This window comes from Bubalus kerabau, chromosome 10, assembly GCF_029407905.1.
Source record: "Bubalus kerabau isolate K-KA32 ecotype Philippines breed swamp buffalo chromosome 10, PCC_UOA_SB_1v2, whole genome shotgun sequence".
Taxonomy (NCBI): Eukaryota; Metazoa; Chordata; class Mammalia; order Artiodactyla; family Bovidae; genus Bubalus; species Bubalus kerabau.
Genome location: NC_073633.1, coordinates 48,688,401 through 48,711,246, shown reverse-complemented (window position 1 = coordinate 48,711,246; position 22,846 = coordinate 48,688,401). Strand labels below are relative to the sequence as shown.

General features: G+C 41.9%; 1 protein-coding gene across 2 annotated transcripts in view; it reads left to right on the top strand.

Moving 5' to 3' along the window:
• The first annotated feature begins 260 nt into the window (after positions 1 to 260).
• LOC129621317 (glycogen phosphorylase, liver form) overlaps positions 261 to 22,846 on the top strand; it is a 44,476-nt gene continuing 21,890 nt past the window's right edge. For both annotated transcript variants that reach the window (XM_055537607.1, XM_055537606.1), the window contains exons 1-12: positions 261 to 358; positions 3,302 to 3,380; positions 5,386 to 5,489; positions 13,559 to 13,690; positions 15,308 to 15,419; positions 15,944 to 16,026; positions 19,160 to 19,303; positions 19,836 to 19,928; positions 20,618 to 20,764; positions 21,104 to 21,267; positions 21,733 to 21,847; positions 22,634 to 22,735. In XM_055537607.1, the coding sequence (XP_055393582.1) occupies positions 287 to 358; positions 3,302 to 3,380; positions 5,386 to 5,489; positions 13,559 to 13,690; positions 15,308 to 15,419; positions 15,944 to 16,026; positions 19,160 to 19,303; positions 19,836 to 19,928; positions 20,618 to 20,764; positions 21,104 to 21,267; positions 21,733 to 21,847; positions 22,634 to 22,735 (1,347 nt within the window). In that variant the 5' untranslated portion in view covers positions 261 to 286. The remainder of the gene's footprint in view (positions 359 to 3,301; positions 3,381 to 5,385; positions 5,490 to 13,558; positions 13,691 to 15,307; positions 15,420 to 15,943; positions 16,027 to 19,159; positions 19,304 to 19,835; positions 19,929 to 20,617; positions 20,765 to 21,103; positions 21,268 to 21,732; positions 21,848 to 22,633; positions 22,736 to 22,846) is intronic.

Below are 22,846 nucleotides of genomic sequence, written 5' to 3'. Positions count from 1 at the left end.
AGTCTTCTCCAACACCACAGTTCAAAAGCATCGATTCTTCGGCGCTCAGCTTAGGTGTTACCAAAACCAGGATATGAGATGGTTTTCTATTTTGTCAGCTTTTCTTTAGCCCTTCATGCATCTATAGGCGTCTCGTTTGAACCTGAGTTAAAGTAGTCCTGCCTATTTGTTTTTCATTGCTTACCTTGTGTTTTTATGTTGACAAGTAAGATTGGCCTCGTAGCTGTCCACATAACATCATTTTTCTTTGTTTCAGAGGGTTTATTACCTCTCTTTGGAATTTTACATGGGCCGAACATTACAGAACACCATGATCAACCTTGGCCTGCAGAATGCCTGTGACGAGGCCATCTACCAGGTATGTTATCTCTGTATTTCTCTCATTCTCTCCCTTTAAATTTCAAGTTCAACTCAGGAACCTTGGGGAGAGAGCATCCCCCCTAAAAAAAAGAAAAAAGATGAAAAATTGTTTCTGTAGACATGGCTGTTTCAAACTGTTAGAAATGTACACTATAGTACTCCTGATCTATGGTTTAAGAGGAACACAGTTAGGGAACACAGTTAAAAAACTTGTTTTGCCCCATGAGAATTTTGTTCTGCAATCAGTTTTTGACAGCATTCCACAAGAAATTGCATTTTAGAAATTTGCATCTGAACAGCCTTTAAAAACTACTTGAGTCCCTGTTGTCAGAATCACAAGCTTTTCTTTGGACTCCTATCTACTTTTTAAAAATGATCAAAATTTGACTGTTACTTGTATATCAAGACATTATCTGAAATTAATAAGCTTTTAAAATTCTGTTGTCATACTTTCTCCATTGCTTCATGAGATGTAAAAATACACTTCCTCTTTAAACAAGAAGCTTGAGGTCTTGAACCTGATGTGCTAATTTGTTTGCATGAACATATTTAACTGGTCCTCTCCTGACCTTCAAGTATATTCATACCAAAAATAGTCATTAACCTTTCTGATGTGGTTGATGGGAGGAATGTGTATTTGCAAAGATGCACTCTAGATGAGAGACTGTTTAAATTGCTTTTGTCCTGGCATGGGGTTGTCCCCTCATGTGGACAGCTGCTTGTCACTAGGGCTGGTTTCCTTCATGTGGGTTTAGCAGAGCATTCTGTGTCAAAGAACAATTGCAGCTCCTCTCTTGCTTCCCTTTTCTTTGCTTCCCTTGATATCAGCTGAAAAAATATACTTCCTTTGGACCAGAATCGAACCAGGTGGGATGAAGTGACTCCTTGCTCAAGTATAGCCTACTCTAGACTCGAATGTTTACGAGTGTTACAAATCCTAAGCACTAGTATTAGCAGTTGGCGTCACAGGGACCCCGGTACTCTAGTGAACCGGGAGCAAATTTGAAAGCCCTTTTAACAATGAACAGAGGCAGATCCATTTTTGAACTCTTTAGAAGATGCAGTTATCAAGACTTGTACCAGAAAGCAACTTTTGACATAAAGATAGGAATTCAAATTGGTAACCAGCCCCGTGGCAACTGGGGCATCCACTTTAAGCATGCATTTTTAAATGTGTATGTTTCCACGTAAAACAATATCTAATTTCATGGATTGCATCACTTTCAGATAAGAATGCAATCATTTCACAAAGGACCATCATTAGCCAGGCATGGGCTAAATTATTATCTAGTCAGCAGAGGACAAGTATTTTAATTTATCTGACCATCAGTTTCCTCATGGTAAGATGAGCAGTCCAAAATGATCTCTAGGACTACACAATTTTGATATGAGTCCATATTGCTGCTAGTGGCCTCTGGCTGTGTTGGTTCTAACACTTGAGGACAGAGAGCTGACTGTCAACCAGTTCCATCCAATCCCAAGTTTATAGATGCTCCTCTGCCTCTCACAGTCTCTCTCGTTCTTTCTTTTTTTAATTGCATATAGTTAATTTACAATATTGTGTTAGTTTCAAGTGTACAGCATAGTGACATATTCAGTTCAGTTGCTCAGTCATGTCCAACTCTTTGCGACCCCATGGACTGCAGCACACCTGGCTTACCTGGCCATCACCAACACCCAGAGCTTGCTCAAACTCATGTCCATTGAGTCAATGATGCCATCTAATCATCTCATCCTCTGTCTCCCCCTTTTTATATTATTTTCCATTATAGGCTATTACAAGATATTGAGTAGAGTTCCCTGTGCTATACAGCAGGTCCTTGTTGTTTACCTATTTGATATATAGTAGAGTGTGCATATGTTAATCCCAAACGCCTAATTTATCTCCCCTGCGACTCTTCCCTTACAGTCTGTTATCTACCCCCAGAGAGAAGTAGAGGATTTTAGGCCCATCCCAGCTGGACCACAGGACTGAGGTTTCCCTGACTGCTGTCTGGCCCCAGATCTTACAGGCAGTGACTCACTAACTGGTTTTGGGTTAACAACCTTTGACCTCAGTGAGTAAATACGTTATGGTCATGAAAAGATGAACTTTAGTCCATCCCAGAGAATCTGACCTCATATCTTTCCCTAATTTTCAAATTTAGTCCAGTTAGTGTGGACTTGGTACTAGACTATCTATGAGGTTTTACCCTGACAACAAAAAAATAACTTTAAGAAATAGTAATAGCCAATATTTATTGAGGAGTATCTACCCAGGAATCATTCTGAGTGCTTTGTTTGTATAATCTCATTTAATTCACAGTCCTAAATGAAATAGAGACTATTGTCATTGTTTTATTTTAGTCGCTAAGTCGTGTCCAACTCTTCGAGACCCTGTGGACTGCAGCCCGCCAGGCTCTGTCCATGGAATTTCCCAGGCATAAATACTAGAGTAGGTTGCTATTTCCTTCTCCAATAGATACTATTATCCTCATTTTAACTTTTTTTTAGTTTTATTATTTTTCTTTTGGTTGTATGGAACGGTTTGTAGGATCTTGGTTCCCCCACCAGAGATTGAACCGGGGCCCCCGGCAATAGAAGCATGGAATCTTAACCACTGGACTGCTCCCGTGTCCTCATTTTTAAGCAGGAGATAAAAGTCATAGTGAGATTTAGTACCTTACCCATGGTCATGTAACTAATAAATAACAGAGTCGTAATGGATATTTAGAGCCCATACTCTTCTCCAGCCTGCTGCTGTGCCCTCACAGACAGTCTGCATCTTCAGTCACCAGCATCTGCAGGGGTTATCTGATGTCAGTTCTAGCATTGAGGGACCTGGAAGGATTGAGTTCACAGATGAACCTGGATGCCCAACCCAGAGCTTTAGGACATGACTGCTCTCTCTGAAGTGGCTTGTTTGTATCCACGTTCAATGTTGTTTTCCTTTCATCCCCAGCTTGGATTGGATATGGAGGAGTTAGAAGAAATCGAAGAAGATGCTGGGCTTGGCAATGGTGGTCTTGGGAGGCTTGCTGGTAAGCGACATCGTGAATGTGCTGTGTTGTCTGGCTATTGACACCTTCTCAGATGCCAAGCACGACTATTCCTATAGAACCAGCAGACTGTATAGGAGAAGTGCAAGGTGTGACCTAGTAGTAGATGTATTTGCTTTTGGCTCTGCACTGTGGTTCGACCAGTTCTAGACAGACAGTCAGAGAAGGCGATGGCACCCCACTCCAGTACTCTTGCCTGGAAAATCCCATGGACGGAGGAGCCTGGTGGGCTGCAACCCATGAGGTCGCTAAGAGTCGGACATGACTGAACAACTTCACTTTCACTTTTCACTTTCATGCATTGGAGAAGGAAATGGCAACCCACTCCAGTGTTCTTGCCTGGAGAATCCCAGGGACAGGGGAGCCTGGTGGGCTGCCGTCTATGGGGTCGCACAGAATCGGACATGACTGAAGCGACTTAGCAAGCAAGATAGACAGACAGTCGAGAAAGGAACTTGAACAAAAGAGACATTGCTTAAAAAGTTTGGAGACATTGCTTCAAACCCCAAAGCTAACCAGATGCTTCCTGTGCCCTGAAGGGTTTCCACACTGGCCCCTTCACTTCACTGTCCCCAACTGCTCAATTCACATACTTGTGTGGTAGAACCAAAGTTGTTTAGCCATTGTGTTATCCTCTTGTGCATTGGACAGTTTGCTTTTTGATTGACTAGTAGGCAGTGATACACTTGTTATAGTATTGGTTCGATTTAATTAATGAATATCCTTTTTTGTATGGATTCAGTTTATCCAGAAATTATTTTTCAACAAATATAGAGGAAAAGATTAAAAATATAATACCAATACCATTAAATTTAAAATATGCATCCTGGACTTCCCTAGTGGTCCAGTGGTTAGGAATTTGCCTGCCAATGCAAGGGACACAGGTTTGATTCCTGGTCCGGGAAGATCCTATGCAGCATGAGGCAACCAAGCCTGTGCACAACTACTGAACCTGCACTCTAGGACCCTTGTGCCACAAGAGAAGCCACTGCAACGAGAAGCCTTGTGCACTACAGCTAGAGAGCAGCCCCTGCTTGCCACAGCGAGAGAAAGCCTGAGTGCAACAACACAGAACCAAAACTAAAATAAAGTTTTAAAAAATTCAGCCAACAAGGCCGTGTATTATCACAGAACAACTCTAGAGTTTGGCCATTCCAGGGTTTATTTATTCAGCAGCACAGTTCAATCAGGACTCTGCATCTCTGTGGTTCTTTTGACTTTTTATGGAAAAAAGACAGCAGCAGTAAGGAGAATCTTTAACTGTACCCAGCAGACGTCCTAGGAGTTGTCATTGGATAGAATGATGCATCGTATGCTCGGGCCAAAACCAAAACTGATGAAGGACATAGAATTACCATGATTAGCCTAGAAGTTTAGTCAAGCAATATTCACTTCCAGGTCCAGCCTCCCTTAAGCATAACCTGGTATGTGAACAACACTGGAATTCCATCAGCCAGAAAGAGAGTCTGCCACAGATGTCCCAGTCAGTCAGACAGGTCACATGTAAATTATACATGTCTTTTCAAGCAAGGGGGCATGGAGACAGGTTTCCCTAGAAAGGGCAGTGCGAGGGACAGGCACAATAAAAGACATGGCTAACACAGACCAGTTTCCTTTAGTTCAGTTCAGTTCAGTCGCTCAGTCGTGTCCGACTCTTTGCTTAGCTTAGCTTTCCTTAGCTATTCTCAAATGGAATGCCAACATGAACGTAGTTGTAGTTTCTAGATAGTGAGATAATAAATGATGTTTGTTTTCTTCTTTATGAATTTTTGTATTTTCTAACTTTTCTATGATATTTATTTTATTATAATTGGGGAAAATGTGACTTTAAAAAATTAATACTCACTGTGCAGCAGTCTCTGTGCTTTAAAATATAAATATGGTTTCTCATAGAAAAATGTTTTGTGGCTGCCTTGTTTTTTAGAGAAAGACAAATTTTTACTTACCTTGATAACTCTGTCTTTTGCTTGTGCTCGGTTTAATTTAGCCTGCTTCCTGGATTCCATGGCAACTCTGGGGCTTGCAGCCTATGGCTATGGCATCCGATATGAATATGGAATCTTCAATCAGAAGATTCGAGATGGATGGCAGGTATGTGACTCATATTTTTAATTTTGTCAGTAAAATTTTGCCTTGATGTTCTGGATGATTTATAATTTACAGAATTTAACAGAGGGCGTTACTAATGTCTGTAGCATTTGACTGACATCTGTGAATTCTGTCCGTCTTCCCACTTTGCGATATAAGCTCCCTAAGAGCCGAGAGCCCGCCAGTGTCACCAGTAATTCACCACCAGATCCATAGCATCTTTTACAGTGCCAGACTCATAAGGATGCTAGAGAGTCATGAAGATACTTGTCACTGAGTACCTGAATGCAGACCACCTGTAATGGGCAGTGTCCTATCTCTGCAGCATGCAAAATGGAGGAGCATGTCTTTTGACTCATGATCTTTGCCAGTAGCCCTTGCAGGTAGGAAGCATGTCACCATTTTTGTAGGTGAGAAAACTGAGGCTCTTAAGAGGTGAAGTCACCTCAGATCACACTTTTGGTAAATCTACATCCCCAGATTTCCCAGTCACAATCAGTATTCTTTTCTACATTCAGAGTCTTGCCCTCCTTAGTATGCCTTTGTTGTTCAGTCGCTCAGTTGTGTCCAACTCTTTGTGACACCATGGACTGCAGCATGCCAGGCTTTCCTGTCTTTCACTATCTCCCAGAGGTTGCTCAAACTCACATTTTAATATGCCTATCTTATAAGATATATAAACTCAGTTTTCTGCTTTTTTTTTAATATAACAGTAGGCAGCCTTGTTAACTATTATATCAAATAAATCTGGCACATATTTAATATGTGTAATTATAGTGCCCCATAGAAAATTGCACAAATAGTAATTAATCCATATAAATGACTCTCATTTTATTTTCATATAACCAAACCAGATTCTTAAGTATTCGTTTCTGTTTATCTTTAGTAATCCTTTGAGCTACAGTCATATAGCTGTCCGTGCACGGACAGTTTTCCTTATCTTAAATGTGATTTAGGCTTTCTCTTTCTCCCTATCCTTGTCTCATACCCAGACCCCAAAGATACTGGATTTTCAAAAAAGCCTGACCTCTCTAAGCCCTTGTCAGAGTTCTAAGAGTCAGTCCAAAGGCAGCACACTCAGGCATTGGGTTGGGGGACCTCGGCTGCAGCTAATCCCCAGAGAGGGGAAGGATGAGAAGCTGAGTGTCATCACCATCTGCTTTCTCCTCCCTCAGTATTTGGACACTTTCTGGGCCAAGGAAAGTAGGTACTAAAAGATTTGATTTGATGAGAGGTTGCATCGAGGAAAGTCCCAGAAGGAGAATATTGGGAACCTATTGAAAGACAAACTTCCAAATTTTGTTAAGGACCAGTGTATCTTCAGGGGCTTCCCTGGTGGCTCAGTTGGTAAAGGATCTGCTTACAATGCAAGAGACTGCCTGCAATGCAGAAGACCTGAGTTCGATCCCTGGAGAAGGAAATGGCAAACCACTCCAATATTTCTGCCTTGGAAAATCCCATGGACAGAGGAGCCTGGTGGGTTACAGTCCGTGGGGTTGCAAGAGTCTGACACAGCTTAGCGACTAAACCACCACCAATGCATCTTCAATTCAGTTCAGTTCAGTCGCTTAGTCATGTCAGACTCTTTGCGACCCCATGAACCGCAGCATGCCAGGCCTCCCTGTCCATCACCAACTGCCAGAGTCTACCCAAACCCATGTCCATTGAGTCAGTGATGCCATCCAACCATCTTATGCTCTGTTGTCCCCTTCTCCTCCTGCCCTCAATCCTTCCCAGCATCAGGGTCTTTTCAAATGAGTCAGCTCTTCACATCAGGTGGCCACAGTATTGGAGTTTCAGCTTCAGTATCAGTCCTTCCAATGAACACGCAGGGGTGATCTCCTTTAGGATGGACTGGGTGGATCTCCTTGCAGTCCAAGGGACTCTCAAGAGTCTTCTCCAACACCACAGTTCAAAAGCATCAATTCTTTGACACTCAGCTTTCTTTATGGTCCAACTCTCACATCCATACATGACTACTGGAAAAACCATAGCCTTGACTAAACAGACCTTTGTTGACAAAGTAATGTCTCTGTTTTTTAATATGCTGTCTAGGTTGGTCATAACTTTCTTTCCAAGGAGTAAGTATCTTTTAATTTCATGGCTGCAATCACCATCTGCAGTGATTTTGGAGCCCCCAAAAATAAAGTCAGCCACTGTTTCCACTGTTTCCCCATCTATTTGCCATGAAGTGATGGGACCGGTATCTTCAGCTCCTCCTAAACCAATTAGGAGGCAGTATTGGGTAGGAAAAAACATTTGGGCTCTAACTTGAGATCTCATTTCTAATTTGAGGCCTAATTGCAACTCATTACCCTTATGAGTTATGTTGCCTTGATTAGGTTACTTAACTTCTCTGAACCTGGGTTTTCTTGTCTGCAAAATGGAGATGCCAGCTTTCCAAAATTATGATAAAAATGTGTAAAATGTCTGGCACATAAGTAGGTACTCAAGAATGTTAATTTTCCCTAATAAAAGGGGGATACTTTCACAAATTGTGGCATTGTATAATATATTAATATAGCCACTGGTATTATGTTTTTGATTAATTATAGTAAAATGGGAAATTGTTTATGTTAGTTGAAAAAAAAGGGATATAGGATCATGTGAATAGTATGACCTATCCAAAGGAAGCAAAAAAGATAAAATACTAGGGAAAAAAAGTATATATGTATGTGTGTGTGTATATATATATATATATACACACATATCTCAAAGGTTCAATAGTAATTAATTATCTCTGGGAGATAGGATTATGGGTGACTTTGACTATCCTTTTATTCTTCTACATGAGTCAGAGTCTATAAGAAATGTGTATTTTATAATCATAAAAAGTTATAAAAAATAATTGGCTGCCTTCTACAATGAAGAAATCTAGGGTTACATGGTAAGAAGCCTAGCTTGGCAGGGATTTCCAGCAGGACCAAGATTTTAACACACCGTAACCAAGCAATACATGGTATTCATTCTCAGTCTTTGTAGCCTATGTGATACTCATTATACCCCACAATGTTTAAGGATTTTATTTTTTACTTTTCTGTGAAAGATTTCTTTTTAAATTCAGCTGCTCAATCTCAAGAAAATTCTTTCAAGTGCGTTTTCCCCAAAGTCTTATGAAAGACCACTCTGTTATTCACACCTTTGACCTTTGCTACCTTAAATGGCCTTATTCCAGGAAGCCTTCCCTTCTCTCCTTTGAGACCCAAGAAGTATACATCCCCAGCGTTTTAAGGGAAAAAGAGAGACCAAATGGCTTTGGCTAGTCTTCAAGCTAGCTTCACTATCCTTCATCACTTCTTTTGTTACAACTTGAAATTGAGTCAGAAAGACACCTAATTTTATCTACCATAGCCATTGCTCACTGGGATGGGATTTTAAAGAGCAAAGATAAAATACATCATACCATAAAAAAGAAACTGTTTCCATTTATTTATATATATATATATATATCTTTCAGGAAAGCAACCTGCTTTTTCAGCCCATGATCACTCCCCGACTCATATCAGCTACAGGGTTGCTCTTACCATAGAAGAGGCTGATGAAAATTGCACAGGCTAGGAAGATTTTTAAAGGGTGGTAGACTTTCAGTTTTTGAAGGCTCTCTTCAAAGAAGATTTGGAGTAACAAAGTGTTCTTTGTGAACTCCACCCTGCCCTCAAAGAAAATAATTTTATTGCTAAAATGCTTGACCTACCTTGAACTCTACTGGGGATCATAGAAACCTTATCAGGAATAGTTCTCTGAAAATGACTGGACACTGGGAGGGAAAGGGGGAAGGCAATTGCGACAGCCTCACTTTAAAGTTTAACAGTCACGTGCTAAAGTTCTGGGTGGAAAAATATGCTGGCAGTAGAAATCTCAGGGTTGAATCGAACCGTCTGCTGGAAACTTCTGTCTCTTAGAACCCGTGCCCAGCCTGCTCTGACTAGCCATGCACAGTTCACATTACCCAGCAAGCTTCCTGTGACCGTTGTTGGGTTCTCAGTGTTCCCCAGAAACATTTATCAATGATTGATACCATCAGACAGCAAAGTTTGTTGACACCACCTGATTTTTACTCACGGATTCTTCATGTCCTGTGTAGCCCACAACTGAGAGGAAAAGCATTTCTTAGTATTCAATCACTGACTGAGACCCTGAGCTGACCTCTGCTTCCATGCTGGCAGGAACAGATTCCATTGAGTAATTTCTCTAGGAAGATGCCAGATCCAGCTGCAACACACTCCTCACCCCTACCCAGAGGGGCACTTTGCTCCTCACTCCAAGTCTTCTGCTTGCTTTATCTCAGCTCCTTTTCATCTGGGATGTTCAGATCCAAACAGCCCACTTGGATATAAATGAAAGCTCTCCTCCCATCTGGCCCCTGCTCTTCATATGGCTCCGCAAGCTGGGGCATTCAGGGATCACTGGCTACATGGAAATCTAAATTTACAGACTAATTTGCTGGAAGGAAGCAGGATAGAGAAGAGGTTTATCACCACCCCACAGCCTTGGTGGATTGGGTGGCGGGGGGCAGTTCTCTCTTTCTCTTCTGATCTGCTCAGATCAGCTTGTGTTTATGAAACATTTATGCTTCAACTTACCTTAAAAACAAGCTTTGTATAATTGAGGAAATTATTGACAGATTCCTTGCCAAAATCAAGAAGAGACTCAATAAAGAATAGCAAGCTAGGAGTTCTGTTCTCCTACAGAATGTGTTAAGTAACCCAGTGGAATTAAAAGCAGCCATTATTTGGTGGGGAAAATCAGACCAACACTGGATTGCTTTGAGAGTGACTGGCTGACTAGACAGTCCCTTATCACTTGACAGTGTCCTCAAAAGAGCAAATACGACCTCGGACTTGCACGGGAGGCTGGGAGGGGCCGGTGGTGGGAAGCCCGGAGTTCAGTTTCTCTTCCACGGGCATTTCATTCTGCTTGAGGGGAGAGCAGTCTGATTCTGCTGCATTTATCAGCAGAAAGCATGTTGTCCCCTTAACTTGTGCACATTTTTTGAGAGGAAAGCTGTTTCTGCCTCCCTGTCCTCCTGGTTCACATACAACCTGAAGGTGTATATTAACAATAGTCCTGGGTGCTAAAATGAGGCATCCAGGCCCTAAGGTTCATTCCTGTTACAGAAAGCAGTGTTCACATTGATCAGTATTTGAAACCCAGAACCTGCCCCCTTGCCTAAGTGCAGCACGAAGTGTTTTGTAATTAAGGATGTTTGATGCTTTGTGGACATTCTCATTTATTTTTCATCAAATTTCTAGTTATTAATATGAGCTAGTGGGCTCTAACTTTACCAATCTCTTATCAACTGATAAAAATTCAGTCCTTTCCTTGTTAAATTTTCATTGTCTTTTTTTGTTCTCTTTATGACGATAGCGGAAGTCTCAGATCTGAATTATAGTTCCTGACTTTGTATCACCATGTAGCTCCAGGCTGCACCATGTACCCAGTGTCTTCATGTTAAAATGCAGACTTTTAAATGCAAATTTTGAGACCCGCCACCCCATACTACCTGAGACTCTGCATTTGAACAGGATGCATTTTACTGATTAGCTCACATCTAGGTCCAGCCTTCCCTTCCTGCATCTGCTACATTCTCCTGTCTTCAGCAGCTCTCTAACTCCAGACCTTCTATCTAAAGATGTTGTTTCTGTGAGTCCCCTCTTCATTCATCATGTTGCTGGTAGTTCCTGTTAATGGGCAGCTTACTGGCATTCCCAATATAAAGTCATGATCAGTGTTTGAATAAATGGATATGTGTTAGCTTGTCTGGCTATTGACATTAATGTTTTATCTAATATCTCAAAAGTTAGCTGTGTTTGTTCACCTCTCTCCACACTGCCTGGGGCAGACACTGAACTCATATATAGGTTATCATGAAGCATCCAGCACTGTGTGATAATTCATAATTAATATCTCTTTAAACTAAAGCTGAGTTTTCTATGAGGGAAGGGTGAGGCAGCAAATAGGTAAAATAACCATATTTGGGGTAATTTCATTGACAAGAGAACTTTGTATTAAAAAACCTTAACCCTCCCTCCTTTCCAGAACACAATTCCATCTTTTAATATATATACAGTATTTTAAAGTTTTCACTAATAATATCTTTAAAAATGTAACCCCCTCCCACCGTATGTTTTGTCACTGTTTTGGTATTTTTATGTTTTTTTATGGAAAACAAAATTTATTTGATGTCCAGGATGCCCTAAATACAAATTCTGATTTTAAAAATTGTATAAGAAATATTTTGTTATAAACTGACATAACTGCATGGGGATACATTGAAGTTATCAATAAAATAAATTCCTTACCTTGTTAGTATGTGTTATTTTCAAAATGGACTATAAGTATTAGTTCATTATCAGATCAAAATTACATGAGGATTAAATTAAACAAAGACTACAAAATGTAATGGTGTTCTGTTGGTGGGAATATAAATTGGTGCAGCCACTGTGGGACTCAATGGACAATCCTTAAAAAACTAAAAACAGAACTACCATATCTTCTAGCAATTCCATTCATGGGCATATATCTGAAAAAAATGAAAACACTAATTCAAAAACATACATGCACCCCAATGTTCATAGCAGCACTATTTACAATTGTCAAGATATGGAAGCAACCCAAGTGCCCATCAACAGATGAACGGATAAAGATATGATATATATATATGCCATGAAATATTACTCAGCCATAAAAAAGAAATGCTGCCACTTGCAGTATCATGGATGGATGTGGAGAATATTATGCTTATTATGCCTAATGAAATAGGTCACACAGAGAAAGACAAATACAATATGTTATCACTTATATGTGGAATCTAAAAAATAATACAAAAATGCATATGCAGAATAGATTCACAGATATAGAAAACAAACTTGTGGTTACCAAATGGGAGAAGGAAGAGGAGAGGGACAAATTAGGGGTATGGGATTAGCAAACTATGTGTAAAACAGATAAGCAACAAGGATACACCGTATAGCACAGGAAATTCTACCTATTATCTTATAATAACCTGTAATGGAATATAGTCTGCAAAAGCACCGTCACTATAAACACCTGGAACTAACACAATATTGTAAATCAACTATACTTCAATTTTTTTTAATGGAAAGAAAAAGTTACAGTGTTCTGTACCTATGCTGAAATAAGGGAGCTTTCTATGAGTAGCTTTTTTCCACTGATTCTGTGCTTTCTAGGCACAAAGCTCTTGACAGAAAATCATGATGTAGGACCCATGAGGTCCAGGTATCCAACAGTAGACACCACTGGGAGGCCTCTCTTTCCCTCAGGCTAGACAGTTGGCTTCCCAGATGTTAAGGCACAGGCTTTAGAACCCACAGTTCAGTTCAGTTCTGTCACTCAGTTGGGTCCGACTCTTTGTGACCCCATGGACTGCAGCACAACAGGCTTCCCTGTCCATCACCAACTCCTGGAGCTTGTTCAGGCTCGTGTCCATCGAGTCGGTGATGTCATCCAACCATCTCATCTTGTCGTCCCCTTCTCCTCCTGCCTTCAATCTCTCCCAGCATCAGGGTCTTTTCCAATGATTCAGGCCAGCATCAGGTGGCCAAAGTATTGGAGCTTCAGCTTCAGCATCAGTCCTTCCAATGAATATTCAGGACTGATTTCCTTTAGGACTGACTGGTTTGATCTCCTTGAATTCCAAGAGACTCCCAAGAGTCTTCTACAACACCACAGTTCAAAAGCATCAATTCTTCAATTGATGAACCCACAGACCTACCATCAAATCTTATCTGCATCATTCACTGTCCATGCAACTTTGAGCAATTATAGTTCCCTTTAAAAAGGGAGAAGCTGTAAGTTCCCTCCTACAGGATTGCTATGAGGATTAAACACAATAATATATATATATATAATATTTAGAGCAATATTACCAAGTATTGATGATTTAGGCTGTATGATAATAACAAAGATGAATTGAGGTTAACAGAACCAACATCTTTCTTGCCAAAGCAGTACTGAGTTGATCCAGTCAAAAATATTTTTGATTTGATATAATTGAAGAGTTAGGCCCACATCTCCTGAAAAACAAATTATAAGCCATGTCCTTTTTGCAGATAGAAGAGGCAGATGATTGGCTCAGGCATGGAAACCCCTGGGAGAAGGCCCGCCCTGAGTTCATGTTGCCTGTTCACTTCTATGGAAGAGTAGAGCACACGGAGGCCGGGACCAAATGGACCGACACCCAGGTATTTCAAGAGTCCTCACACTGAGCGTTGTACAGAGGACAACACAGTATGATGTGTAGATGGTATTCAGTATAGTGTATTGTATGTTGAATAACAATGTATTTTTATAAATAAATGTGTTCCTTATTTCCCTCTCTCTTCACAGGTGTCACACCTGTGCAGTCTGAACGAATTCCCCCTTCCCCCGTCCCCTTCCCCCTAATTTTTCATAGCATTTCTGCAATAGGTCACTTGCACTTCTAATTCTCCCTGCCGTCTGCTTCCCTGAGGACCTGAACTGACACAATAATGACACAGACAGTTCAATTTGCTGAAAGCCCTCAAACAGGCACACACCAGGTCTGACTTCACGCTCTCTGACCTCACTAGTTACAAATCTGGGGGCTGATCATGCTCCCACCACCATGAGAGCATCCCAGAGAAGGCACAGCCTCATGTCAGCTCCGAGGTGGTGATTTCTCCCCAAAGTTCTCTAAAGGGACTTCCGAGCCATGCGCTTCCCTAGCTGCCTCAGTTATGCTGCCAGGGTCAGAAAGATGAGTCATATTTGAATCCAGGCTCAGTCCCACTCTGTAAATGATTTCCTGATTGATCACAACTTGCTTTAAGAATCTCCAGAGACCTTAATTTCCTAGTAAAAGATATTCAAGTCAGTGTGATTTGTTACTCTATGATTATGATGTTCATGAAAGTATGACTGAATGTATGTCATTGATATAGACTAGAGTCCTTCATTTGTTTATAATTCAGCAGACCAAATTAAAGAGATCTGTGGTTAGGGTTCAACACTACCACTGTCTGTGACCTTGGGTAGGTCACTTCTCAGCCTCATTCCCTTCATATCCGAAATGAGTAAGTTGCACTAAATGATCTCTAGCATCCACCAATTCAACCATTCTGTCATTCCCCTTCCTTAGAGATTGACTCTGATAAGGCAGGGAATAGAAGTGTCTTTCCTCACAAAAATTTTAAAGTCATGTAAAATGCAGTTCATCTTCCTGTTCTCTATTTCCATGACTATCACAAATATTGAGCTAAATTTTCCGAAGCTCACCTCTTAGACCCATCTCAGCTAATTATCAGCTGATTTGTTAGATCACTAAAACAACTCTTCTTCATGCAACTGTGAAAAATCTAGCATAGCATTTTAAACATCGTATGTCATGTTTATCTTCGTACATTTCCTACTCCATTGATTTTTCACCATAGTTGAAATCAGATCATCGAATAATCAACATGAAACTTATCCTGATTACTATTCTTAATGGGTACAGATTCACATTTGCTACTTTGCACATCATATTTTGTTATTCTTAGAGCAATGGCTTGATCTGAAATGCGAAAGATTTGCATCCAGATCAGGGCAAAAGACACAAAGGGAAGTCAACGTGAAACTGATATAGGGGTTCATCTGTCTGGGTCGTTCCAGCCATTCAGATTGTTCCAGTGGGAGGAGGACACTCCAGCCCTGGGAGCCTCGTCTTGGTTTAGGGATCATACAATCTGAGTTGGTGATGGAGCCAGGAAACAAATTCCCGTTGCTGTCTCCCAGCTCTGTGCACCCTCCACCCTCCTCCATGGGCACCAGTGAGCAGCTGCCTTGGTTTCACCCCACAGGTGGTCCTGGCCCTCCCGTATGACACCCCGGTGCCTGGGTACCTGAACAACACCGTCAACACGATGCGCCTCTGGTCTGCCCGGGCGCCCAACGACTTCAACCTCAGAGACTGTGAGTGCAGCCCGGGCTCGTGTGTCTTTAATCTTTTTCTTTACTAATTAGAGCCAAAGAGAGCTGAGTTTCTGATATGAACTCTTCAGTGACTAAGCATTTTATGGAGCAGGTATGGAGAACACGGTTAAAGCAGTCCTTCAGTCTGACCTTCATAGACTCTCCTGTGAATCAGAGCTTGAAGTTTTGCTGAAATCCTTTTGATTTTTTAGGAATTTTAGGAACCCCACATGGCAGAAAGTCCCCAGCCTCTGGGCCATGGACCAGTACCTTCTGTCAGATCAGTAGTGGCATTAGATTAGAAATAAAATCCAAACTAAATGTAGTGTGCGTGAATCATCCCAAACCATCCCCCTCACCCTAAGTCCATGGAGAAATTGTCTTCCACAAAATCAGTCCCTGGCCCCAAAAAGGTTGGGGTATTCAACAAGCAGGGTATTCAGCAAGCATCAGGTGAGATGATGGGGGTTCTGAAGACAGCAGCTGGCCTGTCTGTTTATTGATTTTTCTAACATTTCCTTCAGTTAATGTTGGAGACTACATTCAGGCCGTGCTGGACCGGAATCTGGCCGAGAACATCTCCCGGGTCCTCTATCCCAATGATAATGTGAGTGGTCAAGCTGGCTTTCTCAGTGGAAACAGAAGCGGGTTATTTCACAAGTGCCTATTCAGTGGCCATAAAGCACATACTTAATAATGTTTTTTTTTCCCCCGTCAATGAGGAATAATCTCCATATCTCATCCTGCATTGTCTAGATTTCCCCTTCCCCTCCGTACAAAACAAATTTGTACGGCTCATGAAATCAGAACTGATGTTTCACCCATCCCTATTTGGGAGGCTATGTCCATGTATTTCAAAACAAAACCTAGATATAAAAGATGAGGTGCAGCTGGGATGAAGCACTTCTTCCTTTCCAAACAGGAGTTTCATCCTCAGCATCAGAAGTCCCTGGAGGGGTCCTGCCTGTCCTCTTCCCCTCACTCATGGGTCTCCTCTGCCCCTTTGCCCACAGGAGAGGTGGGAGTCATGGACCTCAGAACAGACCCAGGAGCAGACAGTTGTTTCTTATGCCACTGATTTATCTTGTTAAACTTTTTCTTAAAGGTGATCATCCCTGTTGCTGTTGTTCAGTCTCCCTGTCACGTCCGACCCTTTGCAACCCCATGGACTGCAGCACATGGAGTGCAGATCATTCCTAAATTTACACTAAAAATAACTTAGTTAAAAAAAAAAAACACTTGGGACTGAATCTCAAATGACTACTATCAATTCTTAACGGATTTAAATGTATTTAGCTCTAACTTCTCTATGAGTATAATAATTTTTTTTAAAGTAATAATCTCAGAAGCAACCAAATTAGTAGTCTGCTCCACAAAGATGCCACAAAATAAGGATCTTGGGGACTAGGACATAAATGGTCCTATGACTAGATATCCACTTGCTGTTAAACCTGTCTCCAAGGAGGAGTAAGTGGATTTGCTGCAGCATTATCAGGAACTTAATGGTATATGTTACTTTTCCTTTGGGAGAAACTATGTAACTTCAGTACATTTCAGAGGAATCTGCCCTGGAGGAGGGCATGACAACCCACTTCAGCATTCTTGCCTGGAGAATCTCATGGACAGGGTGGAGCATGGTGGACTCTGGGGTCACAAAGAGTCAGACATGACTGAGTGACTAAGCACAGCACACAGTCTCTCAACATAATTACATGGTTATTTTCACTAGCTCTTCAATTAGTGTTTACATTATAATGACCTGTCAATATTACAGACAGCTGATCCATGCCCGTCCATATCAACATGTCATTTTTCCTTTCTGTAAGAAGTTTTTTTTTTCCTGGAGTTGACGCTTGTTTTGTTGGCTTGGTTTTCTGAGTACTTTGCCCTAATCTATCCTATACTCTACCCCAGTTGTAGAAATTTCCTCTCAATATATTCAAACACCTTGGGCATTCTGTTGACTCGGTCTTTCTGAAGTCCCTTCTGGATCTCTCCTGGTTGGCTGCTCCACTGGCGTCTTGGGAGCGACTTTCCCGCCGTTCTAAGGACCTCTGTGCTCTTACGCTCTCTGAGGTCATTTGTTTGGATCCCGCATTTTCTTTTTGCTTGTTTGATCCCTTGTTTGGATAGTACACATGCTTAGGGCTTCCTGGGAAAGGGTGCATGTGAGGCCAATTTTTTTGAGACCTTTCATGTTGAAAGAGGTCTTTATTTTGCCCTCACATTGGTAGTTTGCCTGGATATCAAGGACGCAAAGATTTTTCTTTTTTATCTACTTTTTGGTGTTGCTGAAAAACACAGTGCAATTTGAATTCTTGATCTGTTGTTTGTATTCTGCTTTTTTCCCCTTTGAAAGCTTCTAGTCTCCCTCTTCCTCTCCTTCTATCCCCCTCTAAACCCCCTATTTCCAAGTGTACTAAAATGTACTGTAAGTTTTTTTAGAGGGGGAGGTGCTTGGTGTGAGTCTGTTTTCACTCCTCACGCCTGGGTACCCTTTCAGTCTGGGAATACAGGACTATAGCTCTCTGAGAAATGGTCTGGAATTATTAAACATCCTCAACTGGTTCTTTACCTCTTGTCTTTTATTTATCATCTCTGTCTTCTTACTCACCTTATGGGCAATCGCAACTCTCTCAATCTGTTTCACTTTGGCTATCATGTTTTAATTTTTGAGTAGTCTTTTTTTGCTCTAGATATTTTCTTAAAACATCTTATTCTTATTTCTTGAATACAATATCTAATCTATCTGAGAATATTATTGATAGTATTCTTATAATCATTCTTTAATCTCTGTTTCTTCTAAGTTAACTTTTATATTTCAACATCTTTTAGAAGTTTTTCTTAGATGGCTAATGGCCCTTAAGTGCCCACTAAAAGAGAGAGGTACTGACAAGCTTTGGGGAGCTCTGTACTTCTGGTTGGGATTTATCTATTTGGCTTCACTATCCTGTGACCTGTTGGGGCCACTTCCTGGTGGAGCTCTGCATGTCCATGTCTTTAGTTTCTTTCTTCTGGGCAGGCCAGATTCCCTGGAGAAGATGCTTGCAGCTGTTTTCTTCAGTGAAATTAACACTAACTGCCTGTGTTCTCAAATTTGGTTGGGAGAAGAAGGCTGAAAGTATCAGCGTTCAGTACACACACTTTCACTGAACCCTCTTCCCCCGTTTTAGTGTGGGATGGTGCCCCTGCCTTCACCTGCACCTGCTTAGCCATCTCCAGGGACTAGATCTCCACCTTCTGCCTGAGTTGGCAAAGGAGACTGTTCATTTGAGGGAACTGGAGATGAGGTCTGAGGCCAACTGCTTCTTAGACTCTCAACTAACTTTTTACCCCCTCTTCGTCCCTATGTCTAAAGGCACACAATTCGGACAGTTTCTGGGCCTTTGGGGAGCTTCGATGTATACACTGGGCTGTTCCTTTGGCTTTTCCCCACTAGGTCAAGAGTCAGCTTTCCTACATCTTCTGGGATGCAGGACACCATTTATCCATCTGTTTTTCAACTTCTAAAAAGTTGTTGCTGTTGTGTTCTCTCCATTCCCTTCATCCTTTATCAGTATGCCTTTCTAAAATCCTTTACTGTCATTTTCATGGAGCTCCAGGAGGCTAATGCTTGGCCTTCGACCTGCCATCTTCCACCAGACATCCCACAGATGTTACAGGCCCCTGGGCAGGCGACGCCAGTCATGTTTTGGCCACTCCTAGTGTGAACCCTCTCACTCAATCTCTCTGGCTTGAAGTTTTTTGAAGGGAAGGAGCTCAGATTGAAGCAGGAGTATTTTGTGGTAGCTGCTACCTTGCAAGATGTGATCCGACGTTTCAAAGCCTCCAAGTTTGACTCCAGCAATAGCACCAAAACTGCGTTCGATGCCTTCCCAGATCAGGCAAGTACTCAGTCTGAGTGCAGGTGGGAACCACTGAGAGGATCAGGACTTCCATCAGACTTACTCATCAGCTGTCTCAGCGCTAAAAAATCTGAGTATCTGTATGCAAACCAGAACGGACTTAGAGACGTAGAAAACAAACTTGTGGTTACCAGAGTGGGTTGGGGGAGACAAACCAGGACTGTGGGATTAACAGATACACACTACTATACATAAAACAGATAAGATGCAAGGATTTACTGTATAGCATGGGGAAATTAAATAGCTTGTAAGAACCTATAAAACAAATGTGTGTGTGTGTGTATGTGTGTATATATATATATATAACTGAATCACTATGCTGTACACTTGAAACTGACACAGTATTTTAAATCGACTTCAATTTTTAAAAAAGTTGCATAGCTACAGTGTACTTAAAGTGTTCCATGAAAGGTAGGTGCTTGTTTGGTGCGTGTGTGAGCTATGGACAAGGACAAGGAAGCCAGAGATGGGCTGCTGGCCACCTTCATGTTGCTCTCCTTTCCCCTTGTAGGTTGCCATCCAGCTGAATGACACCCACCCTTCACTTGCCATCCCTGAGCTGATGAGGATTTTTGTGGATATTGAAAAACTGCCCTGGTCCAAGGTCTGGAGTGTTTGGCTTCTTTTTCTTTTGAGTGACCAGAATATCTGTGACTGAGAGATTTTGCCAAAAGCTCCTTTTTACAGTTTTTTAAAATAAGTCACTGTTGATAATTTACAACAAGGAAAGGTGAACTTTGCACTGGTACTGACATTTCTCAGTTCTTGGAGTGAGTAAGACTAAGAAATAAACACCTTGCTAATGGCACACAGCTCGGTGGCTATATCAAGGCTTATATTGTGTTTCCCATTTCTGTGTCTAAAAGGATTCTAAATTAAACTCTCTAGCCTCAGATTGGAGCTAATCAAAAGTGTCCCCATTGAATTTAATCATATTTTGTGCTTTCTCAGAACATTACTTAAGCTTTATTCCTCAAATTTTGTTTATTTAATAAACAAAAGACAAGTTAGGATAATAGAGAAGATTTATCAGCATGCTGTCTTAAGTTTTATTGGACAGTTTTGCTGCCTTTTTTTTTTCCACCCCCAAGAAAACATGTTCCCGCTACCTATATTATCATTGAGGAACCTCCTAATAGTATACGTGCAGATAGAATCGTCCTGTGGCAGACAGGCCAGAGTCGAGGAAACGTTTGGCCTGAGGGATGGGGTGTACCTACGGCAGCTTCTCTGCAGAGGGAAGTACTGACACACACAACCCTACCCCCTTAACCCCAACCCCCTGTCCCCCAGGCATGGGAGATCACCCAGAAGACCTTCGCCTACACCAACCACACGGTGCTCCCAGAAGCCCTGGAGCGCTGGCCTGTAGAGCTGGTGGAGAAGTTGCTTCCTCGACATTTGCAAATCATTTACGAGATAAATCAGAAGCACTTAGATGTAAGTCACTTTGACAGATTCATAACCCTCTGGAGAAGGAGGTCTAGAGATGTTAAGGGTAGCTACAGTCTTCCCTCTTACTTGAGGCCCAAACATCTTTCGGTCATTGATACATCAAAATCATTCAAGTCTGGGTGGGGCTCTGTTAACAACACCTTTTTGAAAATATTGTGAAGTGGAGGGATGGCATCTCCCCAGGGCTAACAACCCAGCGCCTCTCTGTGGGAGTGAAGTTTTATATTTACTCCATGGAAGGTTTTGGTTGGGAAGTGAATGATGTTACGCCAGGGTTGTCAGAATTCTGAGTGATCATTAAGGCCTTTCTCTTCCTTTGCCTAGAAAATTGCTGCCTTGTTTCCTAAAGATGTCGACCGTCTGAGAAGGATGTCTCTGATAGAAGAGGAAGGAGGCAAAAGGATCAACATGGCCCATCTCTGCATTGTGGGATCCCACGCTGTGAACGGCGTGGCTAAAATCCACTCAGACATCGTGAAGACCCAAGTGTGAGCCTCCGTCCCCAATCGCAGTGGGTCTAACATTGCTCAGTAACAGAACAGTGCTAGTAAAGGCAGGGCTACTGCTGGAGATGAGGAAAGGCCCCATGAAATGTTTAAAAGTTTTTTTTTTTCCTATACAAAGAACTGTTCTCTAAAAGGAAAAGACCTTCCTCTCTTAACCATCCTAATTCTAGATTTAGGAGCAAAAAAAAAACTATTCAGCTCAAAAGTCTGATATATATGTCAGTGCCAGGAAATCATATGGGGGTGATTTAGATTTTTTTTCTTGTCATTATTTTGAATTGCAAATGGATTTCTTTTTAGAATGACAGCCATAGCTGCTGTCAGCCCCTCCCTACACTTTTGTTTAATCTTTCTAAGCCTACACTCTGCTTCTTAAATGTAACTCATCCAGTATGCAGGAACCTGCCATTCCAGCCAAGTTCAGTGATGTGTTTCTTCTGTCTCCAGATTCAAGGACTTTAGTGAGCTAGAACCAGACAAGTTTCAGAATAAAACCAATGGGATCACTCCAAGGCGCTGGCTCTTACTCTGCAACCCGGGGCTGGCAGAGTTAATAGCAGAGGTAACCGGGAAGTGCTGAGGGGAAGCCGGGCATGACTGGAATGTGGGAGGCAGGGAGCACAGTTACAATTTGCTAATCCAGTCTGCAGCAGGGCTGGCGTCAGGCGCAAGCCAGCAACTTGTGCAGCTCCACGTGCCCTGTGCTTGGTTTCATTTTCTGCTGTAGCCATCTTAAAATTCTTAATTTCAGAAAAGGAAGCCCCACACATTATGTAGCTAGCCCTGGTTAACAGTACTCATATGACACACAGGTGGTACCCCTACTTAATAAAAGAGGATAACAAAGATCATATAAATGACTAGTAGAACCTGAGTTTTTGTCACCCTTTTTTGTAGATTTTCTGTTTTTAACACTTAGTACCACTGAAACCAATGGGCTTTCCCGGTGGCTCAGTGGCAAAGAATCCACCTGCTAATGCAGGAGACATGGTTTCTGTCCCTGGGTCAGGAAGATCCCCTGAAGGAGGAATAGCAACCCACTCCAGTTTTCTTGCCTGGGAAATCCCATGGACAGAGGAGCCTGGAAGACTACAGTCCATGGGGTCCACAAAGAGTCAGACGCAACTGAGTGACTAAACAACAAAACCACTGAAACCACATGTGAGGAACTAGCCAGTGTTCTTCCCACACAGCATCTCTAGCATCTTCTGTGCGTGAAGCCTTTCTCTGTGTGTGGGGTGTAGATGAGTTTTAGGAGTGTGAGCGCCCACCACAGATGGACAGAAACTGCTCGTGTGGGTTTGACGGCCCTCTCTGATTAAAGTCACCTTTTGCTTTAAACTGAAAGAAAATCGGGGAGGACTACGTGAAGGACTTGAGCCAGCTGACGAAGCTGAACAGCTTCCTGGGCGACGACATCTTCCTCCGCGAGATCTCCAACGTGAAGCAGGTGAGGCTTCCCCGCACAGATTCTTTCCTGGGCACTGGCTTGGAGGGTTTATGCCCCAGTGTTTAAAAGCAGACCACCACCCCCTGCACCGGTTCCTTCTGAGTCTCAAGG